This window comes from Rana temporaria, chromosome 3 (genome assembly GCF_905171775.1).
Source record: "Rana temporaria chromosome 3, aRanTem1.1, whole genome shotgun sequence".
NCBI lineage: Eukaryota > Metazoa > Chordata > Amphibia > Anura > Ranidae > Rana > Rana temporaria.
In genome coordinates this window covers 359,029,499-359,047,501 of record NC_053491.1, presented here as the reverse complement: position 1 = coordinate 359,047,501, position 18,003 = coordinate 359,029,499, and the positions used below count along the sequence as shown (strand labels likewise).

The 18,003-nt window shown below is 42.3% G+C and overlaps 1 protein-coding gene across 1 annotated transcript in view; it reads left to right on the top strand.

Moving 5' to 3' along the window:
• LOC120932692 (sodium- and chloride-dependent GABA transporter 1-like) overlaps nt 1–17,131 on the top strand; it is a 57,923-nt gene extending 40,792 nt beyond the window's left edge. Inside the window, exons 10-15 of the mRNA XM_040345255.1 lie at nt 367–479; nt 2,002–2,133; nt 3,880–3,982; nt 7,471–7,571; nt 11,973–12,140; nt 16,778–17,131. Of these exons, the coding sequence (XP_040201189.1) occupies nt 367–479; nt 2,002–2,133; nt 3,880–3,982; nt 7,471–7,571; nt 11,973–12,140; nt 16,778–16,885 (725 nt within the window). The 3' untranslated portion in view covers nt 16,886–17,131. The remainder of the gene's footprint in view (nt 1–366; nt 480–2,001; nt 2,134–3,879; nt 3,983–7,470; nt 7,572–11,972; nt 12,141–16,777) is intronic.
• Nucleotides 17,132–18,003: the final 872 nt, after the last annotated feature.

The window sequence follows — 18,003 nt, the reverse complement described above, 5'->3', positions numbered from 1 at the left end:
CTGAATGTGACCTGCGCATGCCACCTGCCCCAGTACCTGTTCAGCAGGGCTTGAGTGTAAGAGGAAGAAGCAGTACAATTAGATTATGTGCTGACAAGAACATTGATAGGGTGAGATACACATTGAGAGAGAGATGAGCTCATTACCACGCTGCTTCTACTTTCACTGTCCAGTCATAGGCTCCGGTGAGTCCAGGACAACATGGGCTTAGTAGGCTGAATGATGCCGGCCATTACACAGAGGAAATCTAAATATTTACTGCGGGGTAAATCTCTGGAACATAGGTTGATTATTGGCCATTGATTTTTATCTTGTAATTTTTGTCTGGAGTTCTGCTATATTTGCTTTTCTGTCTGCTGGTTACAGGACCTGGTCTGGCCTTCCTGGCCTATCCGCAAGCTGTCACTCAACTCCCTATGTCTCCCGTCTGGTCAATCCTCTTCTTCTCCATGCTGGTCATGTTGGGATTGGACAGTCAGGTAAGAGAATTTCTCGTCATTGATGGCTGTACACAGTTACTTCCCTGAACTTGGAGATTTGACTTTGAAGATTTTGAATTTTTTTTGCCCTGGCAATTATCATTTTCAATACATTGTCAACTGAACTCTACAATTCCTTTTTTTTTTTTTGTGAATATCCTATTTCCAATTTTTGCAAATGATAATATCCTATTTAGTTATTATCATCTGTTGTATACAAATTATTTAAAAAAAAAAACATATTTTTTTTGTTTTAGATTAAACAGTTTTATTTGCTTCCCAATGTTACTTTTATGCCCTGAAAATCGGACGACATATCGTCTGTTTTTTTTGTTTTTTTTGCATGCTAGTTGTATATCGATTCGAAAGCGGTATTTTTTTCCAGATCATGTGTACGGGCTATAAGGTCTTGTTTACATCAGATGCAGTCAAAGGAAGTTTTATTGTAATGCAAATGTGTGTGCAAGAAAAATGAATATAATTCAGTGAGCCTAGAGTACACCCAGGACTGGGACAAGGGGTGGGCAGGAGGAACAGCTGCCCTCGGGACAGTGGTTTACTGTAGGGATTGGGGCGCCTTCCTTCTGTTACAAGGCTGACAGGAGTAGTGATAGTGGCAGTGATTTTGACAAGGGAGTGACTGCTGGGCTGTCATGGATATGTAGTATGTCTGGCAGCTTACCTTCTCTCCATGTGTTCATTAGAGGCCAGACTCCCTTATCTGGCTGGCTTTACCATCTCTCCATCCTGCATGGCTTCACCGCAGGCCATCCCAGGAACTCTATATTAACCACTGCACTGCAGGTCTGCTTTGCTGTTCAACGTTGTTTGTTAGCATTGTGTGTTTGGGTTCCTGTTTGCCGTGTGCTACGTTACCTCTGTGTACTGACTTTGGCTTGACTCTGACTTCTCCTGTTTGCCTGTGACCCTGACCCTTGGCCTGTCCCTTGGTTAATTCACGTCTGCTTGTTGCCCTGACCTCGGCTTACCCTCCACTATCGCATGTGTCCTGTGTGCTGCTTCCCCTCTCTCCCTACGGAGCGGGATCTAGGGGACTCCAGGGGCCGCGACCTGGATCCAGCTGCAGCGAAGGCCATCCTTACCACTAGAGGCTCTGGTGAACACCAAGCTGGGTCTTAGACTCCGCGCCCTGGGGAATCTTGGGCTCACGCTTCCTGTCCATCCGCAGCAGTCCGCTATAGGGTTCACTACCTTGCGGTGCACCCCTGACTCCAACGGGGTGCATTTTTCATCTGGCCACAGGTGACCTGACATGGGCATAGGATTTCCTAAGCTTGCACATCATGAATGGAGGGGGACGCAGTTTGGCATCTTTACCCTGGACACTGCATGACCTTGTCCCATTGTCCCAGCACTGAGTACACCATTGCCGCGCTTTCATATGTGTTTAGAAAAAGTACAGCATGCTGCATTTTTTTCCCATAAACACAGCAGAATGCACATGAATGTGGTGTGTTTATTGTGTAACTCACCCAAAACTTTTTTTTTCTTCTATTTAAAGTTCTGCACTGTGGAAGGTTTTATCACCGCACTGGTTGACGAATATCCACAACTTCTGAGGAGCAGGAAAAAGGTCTTCATTGCAGCTGTCTGCGTTGTTTCCTACATCATTGGCCTCTCCAATATTACGCAGGTACTGTATAAGTGTGATTTTTTTTTTTCAATTAGAATGACAAAGATGAAGAGTTACACAGATATACAATCTGTGAGGGTATCGGGCACTGATTTGCCTGATTTGTGCACTTACCAATAAAGAAGGAACATTTTAAGCGGTGTCACGCTATGTGTACTATGATTTCGTTTTGATCATATGGTCCATACTGGATGTGGCGTGGAGGTTGGAGAGGCCAGGCCAGAAAGTGTGTCTCCTGAGGGCTCCAGCAGGTATCCACAGGCGGTCCCAGTGTTCTATCCTAATACACCCAGGAAAATTTCCATGAGACTCTTATGAGGTGTCCATGTGAGCCTTGGGAAGCATTGGAGCGATCGTGGACTGTTTGTACAACAATATTCACTTTTTTTACCTCCACTAGTACTGGGGTCATATAATATGGTAAGTAGTTTGGCTGTCTCTTCTGGTGGTGGTGATTGGATTGGTTCTTTGGAGTTTTGGCACAAGTTTAAGATTTGCACTTTTATGTGGACATTTCTTTAGGAGTTTTATTATTATTTGCCATGTTTACCACACTCCAAAGACATGCTGATAGGTTAATTGGCTTCTGTCTAAAATTAGTCTAGTATATGAATGTGAGTTAGAGACCTTAGATTGTAAGCTCCTTGAGGGTAGGGACCGATGTGAATGTACAATGTAAATGTAAAGCTCTGTGTAAATTGACAGCGCTATACAAGTACCTAAATAATAATTATAATGTTTAAGTATTCATTTATGAAATAGACATGAGGGCCCGGATTCTCGAAGAGCGGCGCATATTTCGGCTGGCGTAGCGCATCTCATATGCACTACGCCGACGTAACTCTGAGAGGCAAGAGCAGTATTCACAAAGCACTCGCTCCCTACGTTGCGCCGGTGTAACTTAAATCCATCGGCGTAAGCCCGCCTAATTCAAAGTAGGTGGGAGTGCTACATGTAAATGAACCGTGACCCCATGCAAATGAATGGCCGAACGAACTGCGCATGCGCCGTCCCGTGGACGCTTCCCAGTGCGCATGCTCAGAAGCACGTCGGACCGAACGCCTAAGATACGTCAAATCACTGAACATAACCTACGCCCAGCCCTATTCACGCGTAAATCAATGGAAGCATCCTCTTGCGGCCAGCGTAAATATGCGCCCAAGATACGACGGCGTAGGAGACTTACGTTGGTCGGATGAAGCCAAATTTCAGGCGTATCTTGTATTAAGAGTCAGGTGCATAGATACAACGGCGCATCTGTGCACTTACGCTGCGTATCTCAAGATTCAAGATACGTCAGCGTAAGTGTTTGCTAAATCAGGGCCGTGATGTGTATTATATAGGGCCAGCATTCGCATTTTCAATTTAAGGCTATTTATGTATATAATTGATATCTGAGGTGATTTTTTTTTGCACTTTGTTAATGGTTTATGAACACTATGGATCAGCACCATACATGTATGTTTTAGTTGTTTTGAAATATCAGTGTGTGGTTATTTGTGTTGGCATCTTTTTTTTACACTAATTATTGTGGTGTGCAACACTGATATATGTTAGCGCAATATGTTGTTTTTTTAACTAGAGAACATGTTTTAAAGTAAGTCAAACAGAGCGTTCACTGTTGGTATCAGTCTCAACTATGCCATGGAATTAAACTGAGATCTAAGGAATAGAATTTATAGAAAGCATAAAATGCGATTGTAATGAGAAAATCTGACCAGTTTATTAACATATATAATTATTCAGGGTGGAATCTACGTGTTCAAGCTTTTTGACTATTACTCAGCCAGCGGGATGTGTCTCCTCTTCCTGGTCTTCTTTGAGACAGTGTCCATATCATGGTGTTATGGTGAGACCTTGTCAACTTTTCTATTAGGAACACAACTGGGGAAAAACTAAAGTGAAATTCTGGGCAAAAACAATAATAGGGTTGCCACCTTTTTTTCAAGCCAAACCCAAAGACTTTAGGGTTTGGCTTGAATTTTTTTCCCATAGTATACACTATAGGGTTATAAAAGACCTGGGACATCTTTGGGTGCCCCAAAAAAGTGAAGTTACTATGCGCGCTGCAGCGAACAGTGGGTGTGGCCAAACTGCTCTTGTTGACATCATCGGGCCCCCAGTGATGCCGAATGTAGACATTGTGAGAAGGGCCCTTTTACATTAGTGGGTAGTAGTAGATGGGACCTTTTACATTGGTAGTCAGCAAAGAAGGGCCCTTACATTAGGGGTAAGTGGGAGAAGGGCACCCTTACAATAGAATCAAATCTGGATTATACACATTCTGCTTTGGGCACTTTCTTCATTGCATACCCAGGCAATAAAAACCTGACAGGGGGTCAAACTCTTCACCTCTCTATCCAAAACTAAATAAAATATTAGGTTTGGTTTTAACACAAGGTGCAATCATAACAATAGATTTCCAGAGCACTATGGGAGAGAAAACAGAAGATCTTTGGCTTCAGAGTGCACTTTAATAAGGCAATGTTTTCGGCTCTCTCTTTTCCACTTCTCCTCACAGCCCAGGGGGTTAATTTTAATTTTACAACTGAACTTAATTTCATTTAATTTATAAGTATAGGTCCACTTTAGAGCGGACCTTTAATCTGGAATAAAACCCTAAATGAAAATGTAATAAATTTAAAAAAATCTTCACAGGTTGCTAAATAATAAGTATTATAAGTGGGCTCTTTCTCTAGCTAGATGACCTGTGCCATAATTTAGGCCATGTATTGTCCTATATCATACTAATGGTAAGCCTCCTTACATTAGTACCTCAGCTTTTAATTATCAGACTATGACCAACTTTAGTGGCCATCAGAAAAAAAATGCCCCCCACATTAGCAGTCAATGTAGAATTGCTGGTCAGTGGGAGAAGACTCACCCTTTATTAGTGGTCAGTGAGAAAAGGGCCTCTATACTTTGGGGTTCAGTGGGAGAAGGGCCCTCTTACATTGAGAGTCATTGGGAGAAGGGCCACTTTTACTTTAGTTATCAATGGTAGAAGGGCCCCCTTACTTCTGGGGCCAGTGGGGAAGGGCTCTCTTACATTGAGAGTCTCTGAGAGAATGGCCCTTTTTACTTTGGTGGTCATTGGAAGAAGAGCCATTTACACTGAGGGTCAAGTGGGAGAAGGGACTATGTACAGTGGGGATCGAAAGTTTGGGCACCCCAGGTAAACATTTGTATTAATGTGCATAACGAAGCCAAGGAAAGATGGAAAATCTCCAAAAGGCATCAAATTACAGATTAGACATTCTTATAATATGTCAAAAAAAGTTAGATTTTATTTCCATCATTTACACTTTCAAAATTACAGAAAACAAAAAAATGGCGTCTGCAAAAGTTTGGGCACCCTGCAGAGTTAATATCTTGTACTGCCCCCTTTGGCAAGTATCACAGCTTGTAAACGCTTTTTGTAGCCAGCCAAGAGTCTTTCAATTCATGTTTGAGGTATCTTTGCCCATTCTTCCTTACAAAAGTCTTCCAGTTCTTTGAGATTTCTGGGCTGTCTGTCACGCACTGCTCTTTTAAGGTCTATCCATAGATTTCCAATTATGTTGAGGTCAGGAGATTGTGAAGGCCATGGCAAAACCTTCAGTTTACGCCTCTTGATGTAATCCCCCTTGGATTTTGAGGTGTGTTTAGGATCATTATTCATTTGTAGAAGCCATCCTCTCTTTAACTTCAGCTTTTTCACAGATGGCATCAAGTTACCATCCAAAATTAGCTGAAATGTTATTGAATCCATTTTTCCTTCTACACGTGAAATGTCCCCTGTGTCAATGGCTGCAATACAACCCCAAAGCATGATTGATCCACCCCATGCTTAACAGTTGGACAGAGGTTCTTTTCATTAAATTAGGTGCCCTTTCTTCTCCAAACGTACCTTTGCTCATTCCGGCCAAAAAATTTTTAACCTCATTGGTCCACAGAACTTGTTTCCAAAATGCATCAGGCTTGTCTATATGTTCATTTGCAAAGTTCAAACGCTGATTTTTGTGGTGAGGATGTAGAAGAGGTTTTTTTCTGATGAAGACCATGAAGACCATATTTGTACAAGTATCTCTTTATAGTGGAATAGTGTACCACAACTCCAGTGTCTGCCAGATCTTTCTGGAGGGATCGTGCAGTCAAACGTGGGTTTTGAATTGCTTTTCTCACAATCCTGCGAGCTGTTCTGTCTGATATTTTTCTTGGTCTTCCAGATCTTGCTTTAACTTCCACTGTTCCTGATGACTGCCATTTCTTAAATACATTCCGAACAGAGGATATTGACATCTGAAAACGCTTTGCTATCTTCTTATAGCCTTCTCCAGCTTTGTGAGCGTCAACTATTTTCAGTTTCAGTTTTCTAGACAACTGCTTAGAAGAACCCATGGTGCTGACTGATTGTTGGGGCAAGGTCAGATGAGTCTGGGCATTTAAAACCTTTGAGATTGACATCACCTGGTCTTCCCAGACGATGATTGAGAACAATCCATGACACTGGCAGGGTGCCCAAACTTTTGCAGACGCCATTTTTTTGTTTCCTGTAATTTTGAAAGCGTAAATGATGGAAATAAAATCTAACTTTTTTTGACATATTATAAGAATGTCTAATCTGTAATTTGATGCATTTTGGAGATTTTTCCATCTTTCCTTGGCTTCGTTATGCACATTAATACAAATTTTTACCTGGGGTGCCCAAACTTTCGATCCCCACTGTACATTGGTGGTCAGTGGAAGAAGGACCCTCTTACGTTCGTGGTCAGTGGAGAATTGCCCCCTTAAATTCATGGTCATTGGGAGAAGAGACCTCTTACATTGGTTTCCGGTGGAAGAAAAGCCCCCATACAGGGATGGTTAGTGGATGAAGGTTCCCCTTACACTGGGGGTCTATGGAGAAGGACCTCTATTTATTAGGTCAGTAGAGAGGTGCCCCCTTAATTTGAGGGTAGAGAAGTGCACCATTGCATTGGTGGTAAGTGGGAAGAAGGCCCTCATTACAGACAGCTAAAATGATGGCACTCATTACAGAGAGATAAATTGATCACCATTGCTGATTAGTTATGTAAAAGACAAGCATTGAGACTTCAATGGTCCCATATGTCACTAGGACTGTTGAATTACTTTGGTGCCAGAACAATGCAGACACTGTAAGGTGGAATCAATCCACCACTAATGAGGAAACCCCTAGAAACATCTGAAGAAACTCTGGTTGAGAAAATCTGTTTTCAAGGCTTTAGTGCTGGGCTGATGAGGGCTGCAGTACTACAGAACTTCTAATTCAAGGGTATAAGAGAAGTATTATAACTGGCCATGTGGCATTCAATCTTTTATCTTTCTCTGCTTCAGGCGTTGACCGCTTCTACCAGGACATTGAAGAAATGATTGGGTACCAACCTTGCTCGTGGTGGAAACTCTGCTGGGCATATTTCACCCCCTTTGTCTGTTTGGTAAGGACAAATTTATCAGTAATCAGTTTTATGTCAAAGAAAACCTATTTTCATGCAATTAAAGGGGTTGTAAAGGTTAGTTTTTTATTTTCTAAATAGGTGCTTTAAGCTAGTGCATTGTTGGTTCACTACCTTTTCCTTCAATTTCCCTTCTAAATGTTTTTTTTCTTTGTCTGAATTTCTCACTTCCTGTTTCTCCTCAGTAAGCTTGCCCTCATCATCCGAGCCATTCTGGCTGGAGGTTAGTCAGCGTGCTCGCCCCCTCCCTTGGGACTACATCCCTGCGGGGAGATGCTGAGAACACAAGGGGGGAGCACACTGACCAACCCCCAGCCAGAATGGCTCGGATGATGGGGCCAAGCTTACTGAGAAGAAACAGGAAGTAAGAAATTCAGACAAAGAAAAAAAACATTTAAAAGGGAAAGCAAAGGAAAAGGTAAGTGAACCAACAATGCACTAGCTTAAAGGAACCAATTTAGAAAATAAAAAACAAACCTTTACAACCCCTTGAAGATGGCCACTACTTCCTCTGAAGTAATATCTGATCCTGTGTAGATGTTGCTTTTGTCCATTAACATTTACTGTCATCTAAAGCTGCATGAGGCAGTCCAAACAGAGGAATAATTTCCATAAAAGTTCTAAGGCCTTGTTCACATAGGCAGTTTGTCTGTGTATTTACCACCCCCCCAACTGCCCACCTCCAAAGGAATGGTGTTGCCTCTAGGGTACTTCATATTGTGGTGGTGTAATTTTAACTCAGGCGACAGAATTTGGCAAGAAGTGCCACCTGCCAAACTCACTCATTTAAGTCAATGTGACGCATGCCAAACTCTTATGCCCCGTACACACGATCGGAAACTCCGACAAGAAAGCCGTGGCTCAAATTTGTGTTTGCATACACACGATCACACAAATCTTGTCTGAAATTCCAACCGTCAAGAACGCGGTGACGTACAAGACGTATGACGAGCCAAGATCAATGACGTTCAATAGGCAGGTCGGCTATTCTGCTTGATTCTGAGCATGCGGTTTTTTTTTTGCGTGTTGGAATTGCATACAGACATGCGGAATTTCCGACAAGAACTATTTCCGTCAGAAAAATAGAGAACCTGCTCTCAAGCTTTCTGACAGAAAATGTTGGATGGAGCATACACACGGTCAGAATATCCGACCAAAAGCTCACATCCAACTTTATTTGGCGGAAAATTCTATCGTATGTACAGGGCATTGGTTGTGATAGTTCAATATAAATTCCCTATTCCTAAAAAAAAAAAAAAAAAAAAAGACACATTTAGGAGGTGGCAGAATCACCTATGAAAGGCCTATATATGTATATATAAATATATTTCATTCTACTCTACTCTAATATTTTTCTATTCGAATTTGAGTTCATTCTATATGAATTTCGAATTTCAGAAGATGGTTCTGCGGAGTGGTTCAGTCCAGAGTGTCAGGCTGAACGCGGCAGTTTGTTTTCAAGGATCTGACTGATCGACATGAGTAACATCTACATCCAGGAGCCGCCTACCAATGGCAAGGTTTTGCTGAAAACAACAGCTGGAGATATCGATATCGAGTTGTGGTCAAAGGAAGCGCCAAGAGCTTGTCGAAACTTTGCCCAACTTTGTCTGGAAGCTCTTCCAACTGTATGAGCCATCTCCTAGCTGAGGTACCCCCTCCACCTGATACCAAGCGAAGATCTTATCGCTGTTTGTTGTCCGTTTGCGCTGGCGTGTTCCTGTACCATCTCATCTGTACTGCCTACAAGCCTATTTGACCCTTTGGGTATAAGCTCATTTGGGTCCATCGCATCCGGTAAGCCTCCCCTTTGGTGGTGGGCGTTATCACTATCATCACATTCCAATAGAATCACCGTGGGTGTCTTGTCACTATGATCTCTCATTGATGATTTCAACAAAAATAATTTCCATTTTTTTCCACGTCTATATATATGGACTTTTATTTTTACGTATATTCTTGTGGACTTATGCATATACAGATATTGCCTTGTTAATAAGGTCCATAGTGCTTTCACTATACCAATTGATATCACTTTTAATGTTATTCACTTATTTACATTGATACCTGTGAATGTCGAACATAGACATCACGGTCTTCCTACTATTCATTTTCAGCGCTGCATTTTTTTGAATTTTGTTTGTATTTCTTTCCTTGGTTTCACTGGATTGTATGTAGCTGCTTGTCACCCTGATAGCGCAGATTTATTTTTTATTTTTCTCTTGGTTATATATATATGAATGTAATTATATATATATATACCGTATTTATCGGGGTATAGCGCGCTCCCGCGTATAGCGCGCACCCCTAAAGATGCCCCGAATTCCTGTGGGAAAACGTTTTTTTGTACTTACAATTTTGGTGTCTTGCGCGGCGTCCATCAGCGGCCTCGTCGGGTCCGGCGTTCGTCTGCGGCTTCGGGTGTCCTCTTCGTCGGGTCCGGCGTCCTCACGTCTTCCGCGCTCGTTTCCCGCGCCGAGTTTGAATACTGCACCGACATATACAGAGCGCAGTACACTCGTGTATCGTCGGGCAGGCTCGGCAACTCTCGTGCTGACGTCCTGTACGTCCAGGACGTCAGCGCGAGAGGACCCGAGACTGCCCGACAATACACGAGTGTACTGCGCTCGGTATATGTCGGCGCAGTATTCAAACTCAGCGCAGGAAAGCGGGTATCGGCGTATACCACGCACCCACGATTTTGCCCTGATTTTCAGGGAAAAAAAGTGTGCGGTATACGCCGATAAATACGGTATATATATATTTTATTATTCTACTCTCCTAATATTTTTCTATTCGAATTTGAGTTCATTCTATATGAATTTCGAATTTCAGAAAATGGAAGATAGATAGAAGATAGATAGAAGAAGCCAGGTCATATTCTATTGTATTTGATTACATTCTATTAAATTCCATTCTGTTCTTTACTATTCTTGGATTTTCATTCTATTGTTTTATTATTTTATATTCTATTTTATTGTATTCTTTTTTAGAAATCGATTCATATTTTTTAGATTTTGATTCAAATTTGCTTTCAATTCTCATTCTAATTTGTTTTCGAATCGAATTGTTTTCGAATTAGATTCGAATAGAATTTGTTTTCGAATTCGATCGAATTTCGTCCGCGGGTTTTCGATTCGAAAACGTTCGTTCGGATTCGGTTAAATTCGTTAATATTACAATTCGGGAATTCGTATGCACCCGAATGTCCGAATAATGAAAAATTAGTCCGAATTTCGATTCGGAACGAAACGAAATGCACATGCCTAAGGGCAGCTAAAAGGAAAGCACTGAAAACAATAAGACCGAAAAAACACAGAATACAAGAGTACTGAAGGAACAGCAAACATCAGAGGAACAGGGAGGACCAGCTTCAGCATGGAGACACGTTGCTCCAACACTAACCCACAGGGGCAAACGCTTAATAATACCTAGGTTCAGGGAGGATTGATAGGAACCCGAGCAGCTCGGGCAGGGGGTAAAACCCAGTGCCGGATTAATGTACACAGAAAAGTGACAGTGTGACCAGCCTTGGCGTCATGAGTAAGACACTCTTTTCTAAGTTGGAAGATAGCTCACTCGAAGGGGGGTCTGAACCTTACCTTCTTATGCCCTGTACACACGATAGGTTAGTCTGATGAAAACGTTCTGATAGATTTTTCCATCAGTTAACCGATGAAGCTGACTGATGATCAGTCGTGCCTACACACCATCAGTTAAAAAAACGATTGTGTCAGAGCTCGGTGCCGTAAAACACAACGACGTGCTGAAAAAAATGAAGTTCAGTGCTTCCAAGCATGCGTCGACTTGATTCTGAGCATGCGTGGATTTTTAACCGATGGACGTACCCACAGACGATCGTTTTTTTCTATAGGTTTTTTATCCATCAGATAATTTTAAAACAAGTTCCTATTTTTTTAACCTATGGATAAATATCCGATGGGGCCCACACACGATCGGTTTGGTCTGATGAAAACGGTCCATCAGACTAATCTATCGTGTGTACGCAGCATTAGAGGTATAACAGCAGTGAGAAGCATGGTTGGATTGAAACCTTGGAATGTGATTGAGGAAATTGGACAGCACATGATTCAGGAAGTACACTCTCAGTGACCATGTGAGGTCCTCCTAGAATTGTGGCTGCAGTATATTTCTGAAAACCCTGATCAAAATAAATTGCCTTAACATACTGATTTTTGCACAGCTGAAGTGTTTGTTGCATAGCATTGACAATTTACTGGTTGGCTACACATATTGTCTAGAGTTGCTCTTTAATAATTTTTTATCTTTAACAATGTATTTACCAAAATATTTAAAACTACTTTTAAACTCACAGATTTTTTTAAATTTACATACCTGTTCTTGTGTTCTATTACTATATAGGGTGTCTTCATTTTCAGCGCTGTTGAGATGACGCCCCTCACCCTGGGGCGGTACGTGTACCCTACATGGGGACAGGGCATTGGCTGGCTCATGGCTCTGTCGTCTATGGTGCTGATACCCAGTTATATGGTGTACCTGTTTCTCACCTCTTCTGGCACTTTCAGTCAGGTAAAAATGGACACTGATATTTTCATTCCCTTTCTGTACAGCAGCACCACTTAGATTACAATTTCCTGAAATGTATTTCCTTTCTCACTGTACACAATTAAGCATAAAGGGCCAGATTCACAGAAAAGTACGCCGGAGTATCTGCTGATACTGCGGCGTACTTTCAAATTTGCCGCGTTGTATCTTTATTTGTCGTTCACAAACAAAGATACGACGGCTTTTGGCTAAGATCCGACAGGCGTACGCCTTCGTACGGCTTTGTACGCCTTCGTACGGCTTCGTACGCCTTCGGATCTTAGGTGTAATTTTCCGGCGGCCGCTGGGTGGAGTTTGCGTCGTTTTCCAGCGTCGGGTATGCAAATTTGCTGATTACGGCGATCCACGAAGATACGCGCGTTCATCGCAATCTCTTACGTCGTCGCTAGTCGGTTTTTCCCGTCGCAAACATAAGCCTGCTTTTTCATGGCTTACATTTAGAACAGCCATGTTAACCACTTCCTTACTGGGCACTTAAACCCCTTCCTGACCAGAGGACTTTTTGCGATTCGGCACTGCGTCGCTTTAACTGACAATTGCGCGGTCGTGCGACGTGGCTCCCAAACAAAATTAACGTCCTTTTTTCCCCACAAATAGAGCTTTCTTTTGGTGGTATTTGATCACCTCTGCGGTTTTTATTTTTTGCGCTATAAACAAAAATAGAGCGACAATTTTGAAAAAAAATTAAATATTTTTACTTTGTTGCTATAATAAATAGCTCAATTTTTTTTTTTACGTTTTTTTTTTTATCCTCAGTCTAGGCCGATACGTATTCTACATATTTTTAGTAAAAAAAAAAAAAAAATCGCAATAAGCGACTGGTTTGCGCAAAAGTTATAGCGCCTACAAAATAAGGGACAGAATTATTATTTTTTTTTTTTTTTTTTTTTTTTACTAGAAATGGCGGCGATCTGCGATTTTTATTGGGACTGCGACGTTATGGCGGACACATCGGACACTTTTGACACATTTTTGGCGCCATTCACATTTATACTGCAATCAGTGCTATAAATATGCACTAATTACTGTATAAATTTTTTTTTTTACTAGAAATGGCGGCGATCTGCGATTTTTATTGGGACTGCGACGTTATGGCGGACACATCGGACACTTTTGACACATTTTTGGCGCCATTCACATTTATACTGCAATCAGTGCTATAAATATGCACTAATTACTGTATAAATGCTTTTTTTTTACTAGAAATGGCGGCGATCTGCGATTTTTATTGGGACTGCGACGTTATGGCGGACACATCGGACACTTTTGACACATTTTTGGCGCCATTCACATTTATACTGCAATCAGTGCTATAAATATGCACTAATTACTGTATAAATGTGACTGGCAGGGAAGGGGTTAACACTAGGGGGTGAGGAAGGGGTTAAATGTGTACCCTAATTAGTGTTCTAACTGTGGGGGGGGGGGGGGTGACTGGGGGGGGGTGACCGATCTGTGTCTCTATGTACAAGAGACACAGATCCGTCTCCTCTCTCCCCTGACAGCACCGCTGTCTGCGAGAGCCGGGAATGAGAGATGATCTCATATGTAAACATATGAGATCATCTCTCATTGGCCGCACAGATCGCCTAGGAAACGGCCGCTCCGATTGGCCGTTCACGGCGATCTGTGACTGGCTGTGTCCAAGGGACACGGCCAGCACAGCAGTTCCCCGCTGCGCGCTCGGGAGCGCGCGCGGGGAACGCGAAAAGGGGAGGCCGTAAAAAGACGGCCTGTTAGAAATTGGGAGCCGCGCTGAGGCCGTACAAAGTCGTACGGCCGTCAGCAAGTGGTTAAAGTATGGCCGTCGTTCCCGCGTCGAATTTCAAATTTTTTTTTTTTTGAGTAAGACATCCGGGAATACGAAACGACGTAACGCACATCGCCGTTCAAAAAATACGTCAGGAAATTTTCACACGGAGCATGCGCAGAACGTTCGGCGCGGGAACGCGCCTAATTTAAATGGTACACGCCCCATTTGAATTAGGCGGGCTAGCGCAGGACAACTTTACGTTACACCGCCGTAAGTTTACACGCAAGTGCTTGGTGAATCAGGCACTTGCGCTGAAAACTTGCAGCAGTGTAACGTAAAGACGATACGTTACGCCGCCGCAGATATCTGTAAATCTGGCCCAGGATGTCTTACCTGGAAATCCCTCCAGTTACAGCACTTCTTATTGCAGCCTGGCAACACTAAGCCAGTCTTGTCCATCTATTGTTTATTACTCTGCTCATATTAAACCTACCCATTAGCAACTGTATCCCAATCCTTTGCACGAATGTTTCACCTGAACAATACAGTATTATAATAATAAGCAATCAGGGTGATTGAAAAGAAACACTTTTGAATTTCTCTAAAGCCTGGTACACACTAGTAGTTTTTTTCATTCAACCCAGTTTTTGAATGAAAAAAAAAACTGACAGCTCAGGAGATGTCGCTGTACTAACTATCTGACATTAGTACAGAAATATTCCTGCTGTTCTATTGTGTTTTGACAGGGGTCGGCCCTTGGCTGAGAGCGCTGATTGGAAGCTAATCGGTAGACCTTTTTCAGTGATCCCCCTCCCCAACTACCATGCACACCAGGCCAAATGCCGGCCGGTTTCTATTGAAACGGCTGATGCCGCTCGACATTCGGCCCATGTGTACTAAGCTTAAGACATGACAAACTTGCCAATCATCACAAAATTCAGCATTGTGCCATTCCCCTGCATTAACGTTTGCCAAAAACGATATAGTGCTAATAACATATATGTTACTGTAGAGTGCTTAGATGCTGTGTAGTATTTTGTGATTCTATGGAGGATGAAGCGTAGGAGTGCCAAACAAGAGGTCAAGAATTCAAATTATTTCTGTGCTTTAATTTGCTTCAATATTCCAAGAAAAAAGTTTCTATCCCAAAATTCAAGACATGCTACCAGATTTCTAAACCCTGAATAGAGGGGTAATTTAAGACCCCCAAAACATATTGGATTGTTTTCTTCCTTGGAATATTTGAGCAAATTAAGGAACAAATAAACATATTTTCTTTCTGTTTTTGGCAGCCCTTATCCCGCGTATACACAACCATTTTTAATGGTCTAAAAAAAATGTGTTTTTCAACGTGATTCTTGTCAAGCCTGCCTTGCGTACACACAATCGTGAAAAAAAAAATGCTGGAGCAAATCGCGGTGACGTACAAAACACGTACGATGGCACTGTAAAGGGGAAGTTCCATTCGGATGGCGCCACCCTTGGGGCTGCTTTTGCTGATTTTGTGTTAGTAAAAGTTTGGTGAGAGACGATTTGCGCTTTTCGGTCTTCGTTTTTTTCAGTCTTCGTGCTTTTCAGTCTGTTACAACGTGACAAATGTGCTATCTCCATATCTCCATCGTTTTACCAGAACGAGCGCTCCCATCTCATAACTTGCTTCTGAGCATTTTTTTTCACATCGTTAAAGCCTACACACGACCGCTTTTCACAACGTGAAAAACGACAACGTGAAAAACGACACGAAAAAATAGAGCATGTTCTAAATTTTTTATTGCTTTTTTTCACATCATGAAAAATGCTCTGGAGCCCACACACAATCGTTTTTAATGACATTAAAAAAAAAAAAAAATTTCACGTCATGAAAAACAGTTGTGTGTACGCGGCATAAGACTTATCCTTGTCAGTTTCACAGAGATCTTCTTAAAGGTAATTTTGGCTTTGTGAGTACCCTAAATTAAAAACTAGGAACTCCCCAAAAGTCAATCAACTAGGAACATAATCTATACAGCCGGTAATATATGGGGGGCAGATCCACAAAAGAATTACGCCGGCGTATCTCTTGATACGCCGCGTAATTTCAAATTTTTGCGCGTCGTATCTTTGTTTTGTATCTACAGATCGATCCGGCAGGCGTACTGCTTAGTACGCCGTCGGATCTTAGGTGCATTTTTTTGGCGGCCTCTAGGTGGCGTTTCCGTCGAATTCCGCGTTGAGTATGCAAATTAGCTTAGATCGTTACCACGATCCACGAACGTACGTCCGGCCGGCGCATTTTTTACGTCGTTTGCGTTCGGCTTTTTCCGGCGTATAGTTACCCCTGCTATTATGAGGCGTACTCAATGTTAAGTATGGCCGTCGTTCCCGCGTCGCCTTTTGAATTTTTTACTTTGTTTGCGTAAGTCGTTCGCAAATAGGGATTTGTGTAGAATGACGTCACCGTCGTAAACATTGGCTTGTTCCGGTTTAATTTTACAGCATGCGCACTGGGATACCCCCATGGACCGTGCATGTGCTATTAAAAAAAAACGTTGTTTACGTCGGGTCACGACGTATTTACATAAAACACGCCCCCATCACATCCACTTGAATTCCACGCCCTTAGGACGCCAAATATACACTACCCCGCCGTAACTTACGGCGCAAATTCTTTGAGGATTCGAAAAAGAAAAAAAAAGTTACGGCGGCGTAGTGTATCTTAGATACGCTGCACCCGCCGAGGTACGTGAATCTGCCCCATAGAGTGTAGCATCTTGTGAGATCAAGCCTGATATTGTTCTGTTTCACTGCTGATGATGCCTGTTACCAGTAAGACCTTCAGTTGCAAAACTCATGTTTCTCTGTCACCCAGCGCCTTCACGAAATGACGCACCCACAGATGGAACGGGTGATGCAGAAAATCGGGCTGCGTCCAAGGATCAGCCTGGATGGGACCTCCAGAGAAACCCCAGCAGTGTGATTTTCGGACCCTCGTAGAATGCGCCCCTTCACATATGCTTCCTCTTGGATTCCACATTCACCAACTTTCCGTTAGTTTTTAGGACCCAGAATGAGGATCACTTGCTAGTCGCAGTGACAAATAAAATCCAGAGTTTTAAGATATGACCTACCTGAGTGCCTTACAGCATCACCCTCTAATCAAAACATTTTATAATTCTGTAATTTACTGTAAACAGTAAATAAAATGGTTCTGACAGGTTCTGTACTTTTTACTTTTTTACTGAGTTAAAGTGTATGTCTGGGGAAAAAACAACTGTTCAGTACATGTCTGCAATACATGCTCATTCCCACTAACATCCTGTTTGACCTGGCAAATGGTGCCTCTGCTAGAATGAAATCCTAAGCAGGGCTATCAGGCCTGCCTAATTCATTTCTTTCCCAACTAAACAATGCTGCTCCCTTGACTTCCAATAGTAACCCTACGTACTGTGTGTAGGAAAAGGGCTCTTGAAAGATGTAGTTCTGGGGTGTGCCTATGTCAGTAGATATTACAGACAGTAGGTAGCTGACCTACCTGCAGTTTCCCTTTAAGAATTTTACAAGTCTGGCGATATCCTATAAGCTGCTACAAGAACAAGGTAAAAGAAAGAAAATGTTTTATTTGGGGACATGACCTTAGAATGGGAGGTTTGGATAATGCCTATACATACACCTTAAAGACCCTGACTCCAGGCACATACAATTATATCTCAGTAGCAGGGTTGCCAACCACCAGTAAATTTACTGACAGTAGTAGGGATGAGCAGAACAACCCCGATTCGCAGCAAACAGGAAAAAAATGTGTTCGAACACGCAAACACCGTTAAAGGGGTTGTAAAGGTTCGTTTTTTATTTTCTAAATAGGTTACTTTAAGCTCGTGCATTGTTGGTTCACTTATCTTTTCATTCAATTTCCCTTCTAAATGTTTTTATTCTTTGTTTTCTTTGTCTGAATTTCTCACTTCCTGTTCCTCCTCAGTAATGTGTTCAGTAAGCTGTTCTGGCTGACTAACCACAGCTCGGATGATGGTGGAAAGCTTACTGAGGAGAAACAGGAAGTGAGAAATTCAAACAAAGAAAAAAAACATTTAGAAGGGA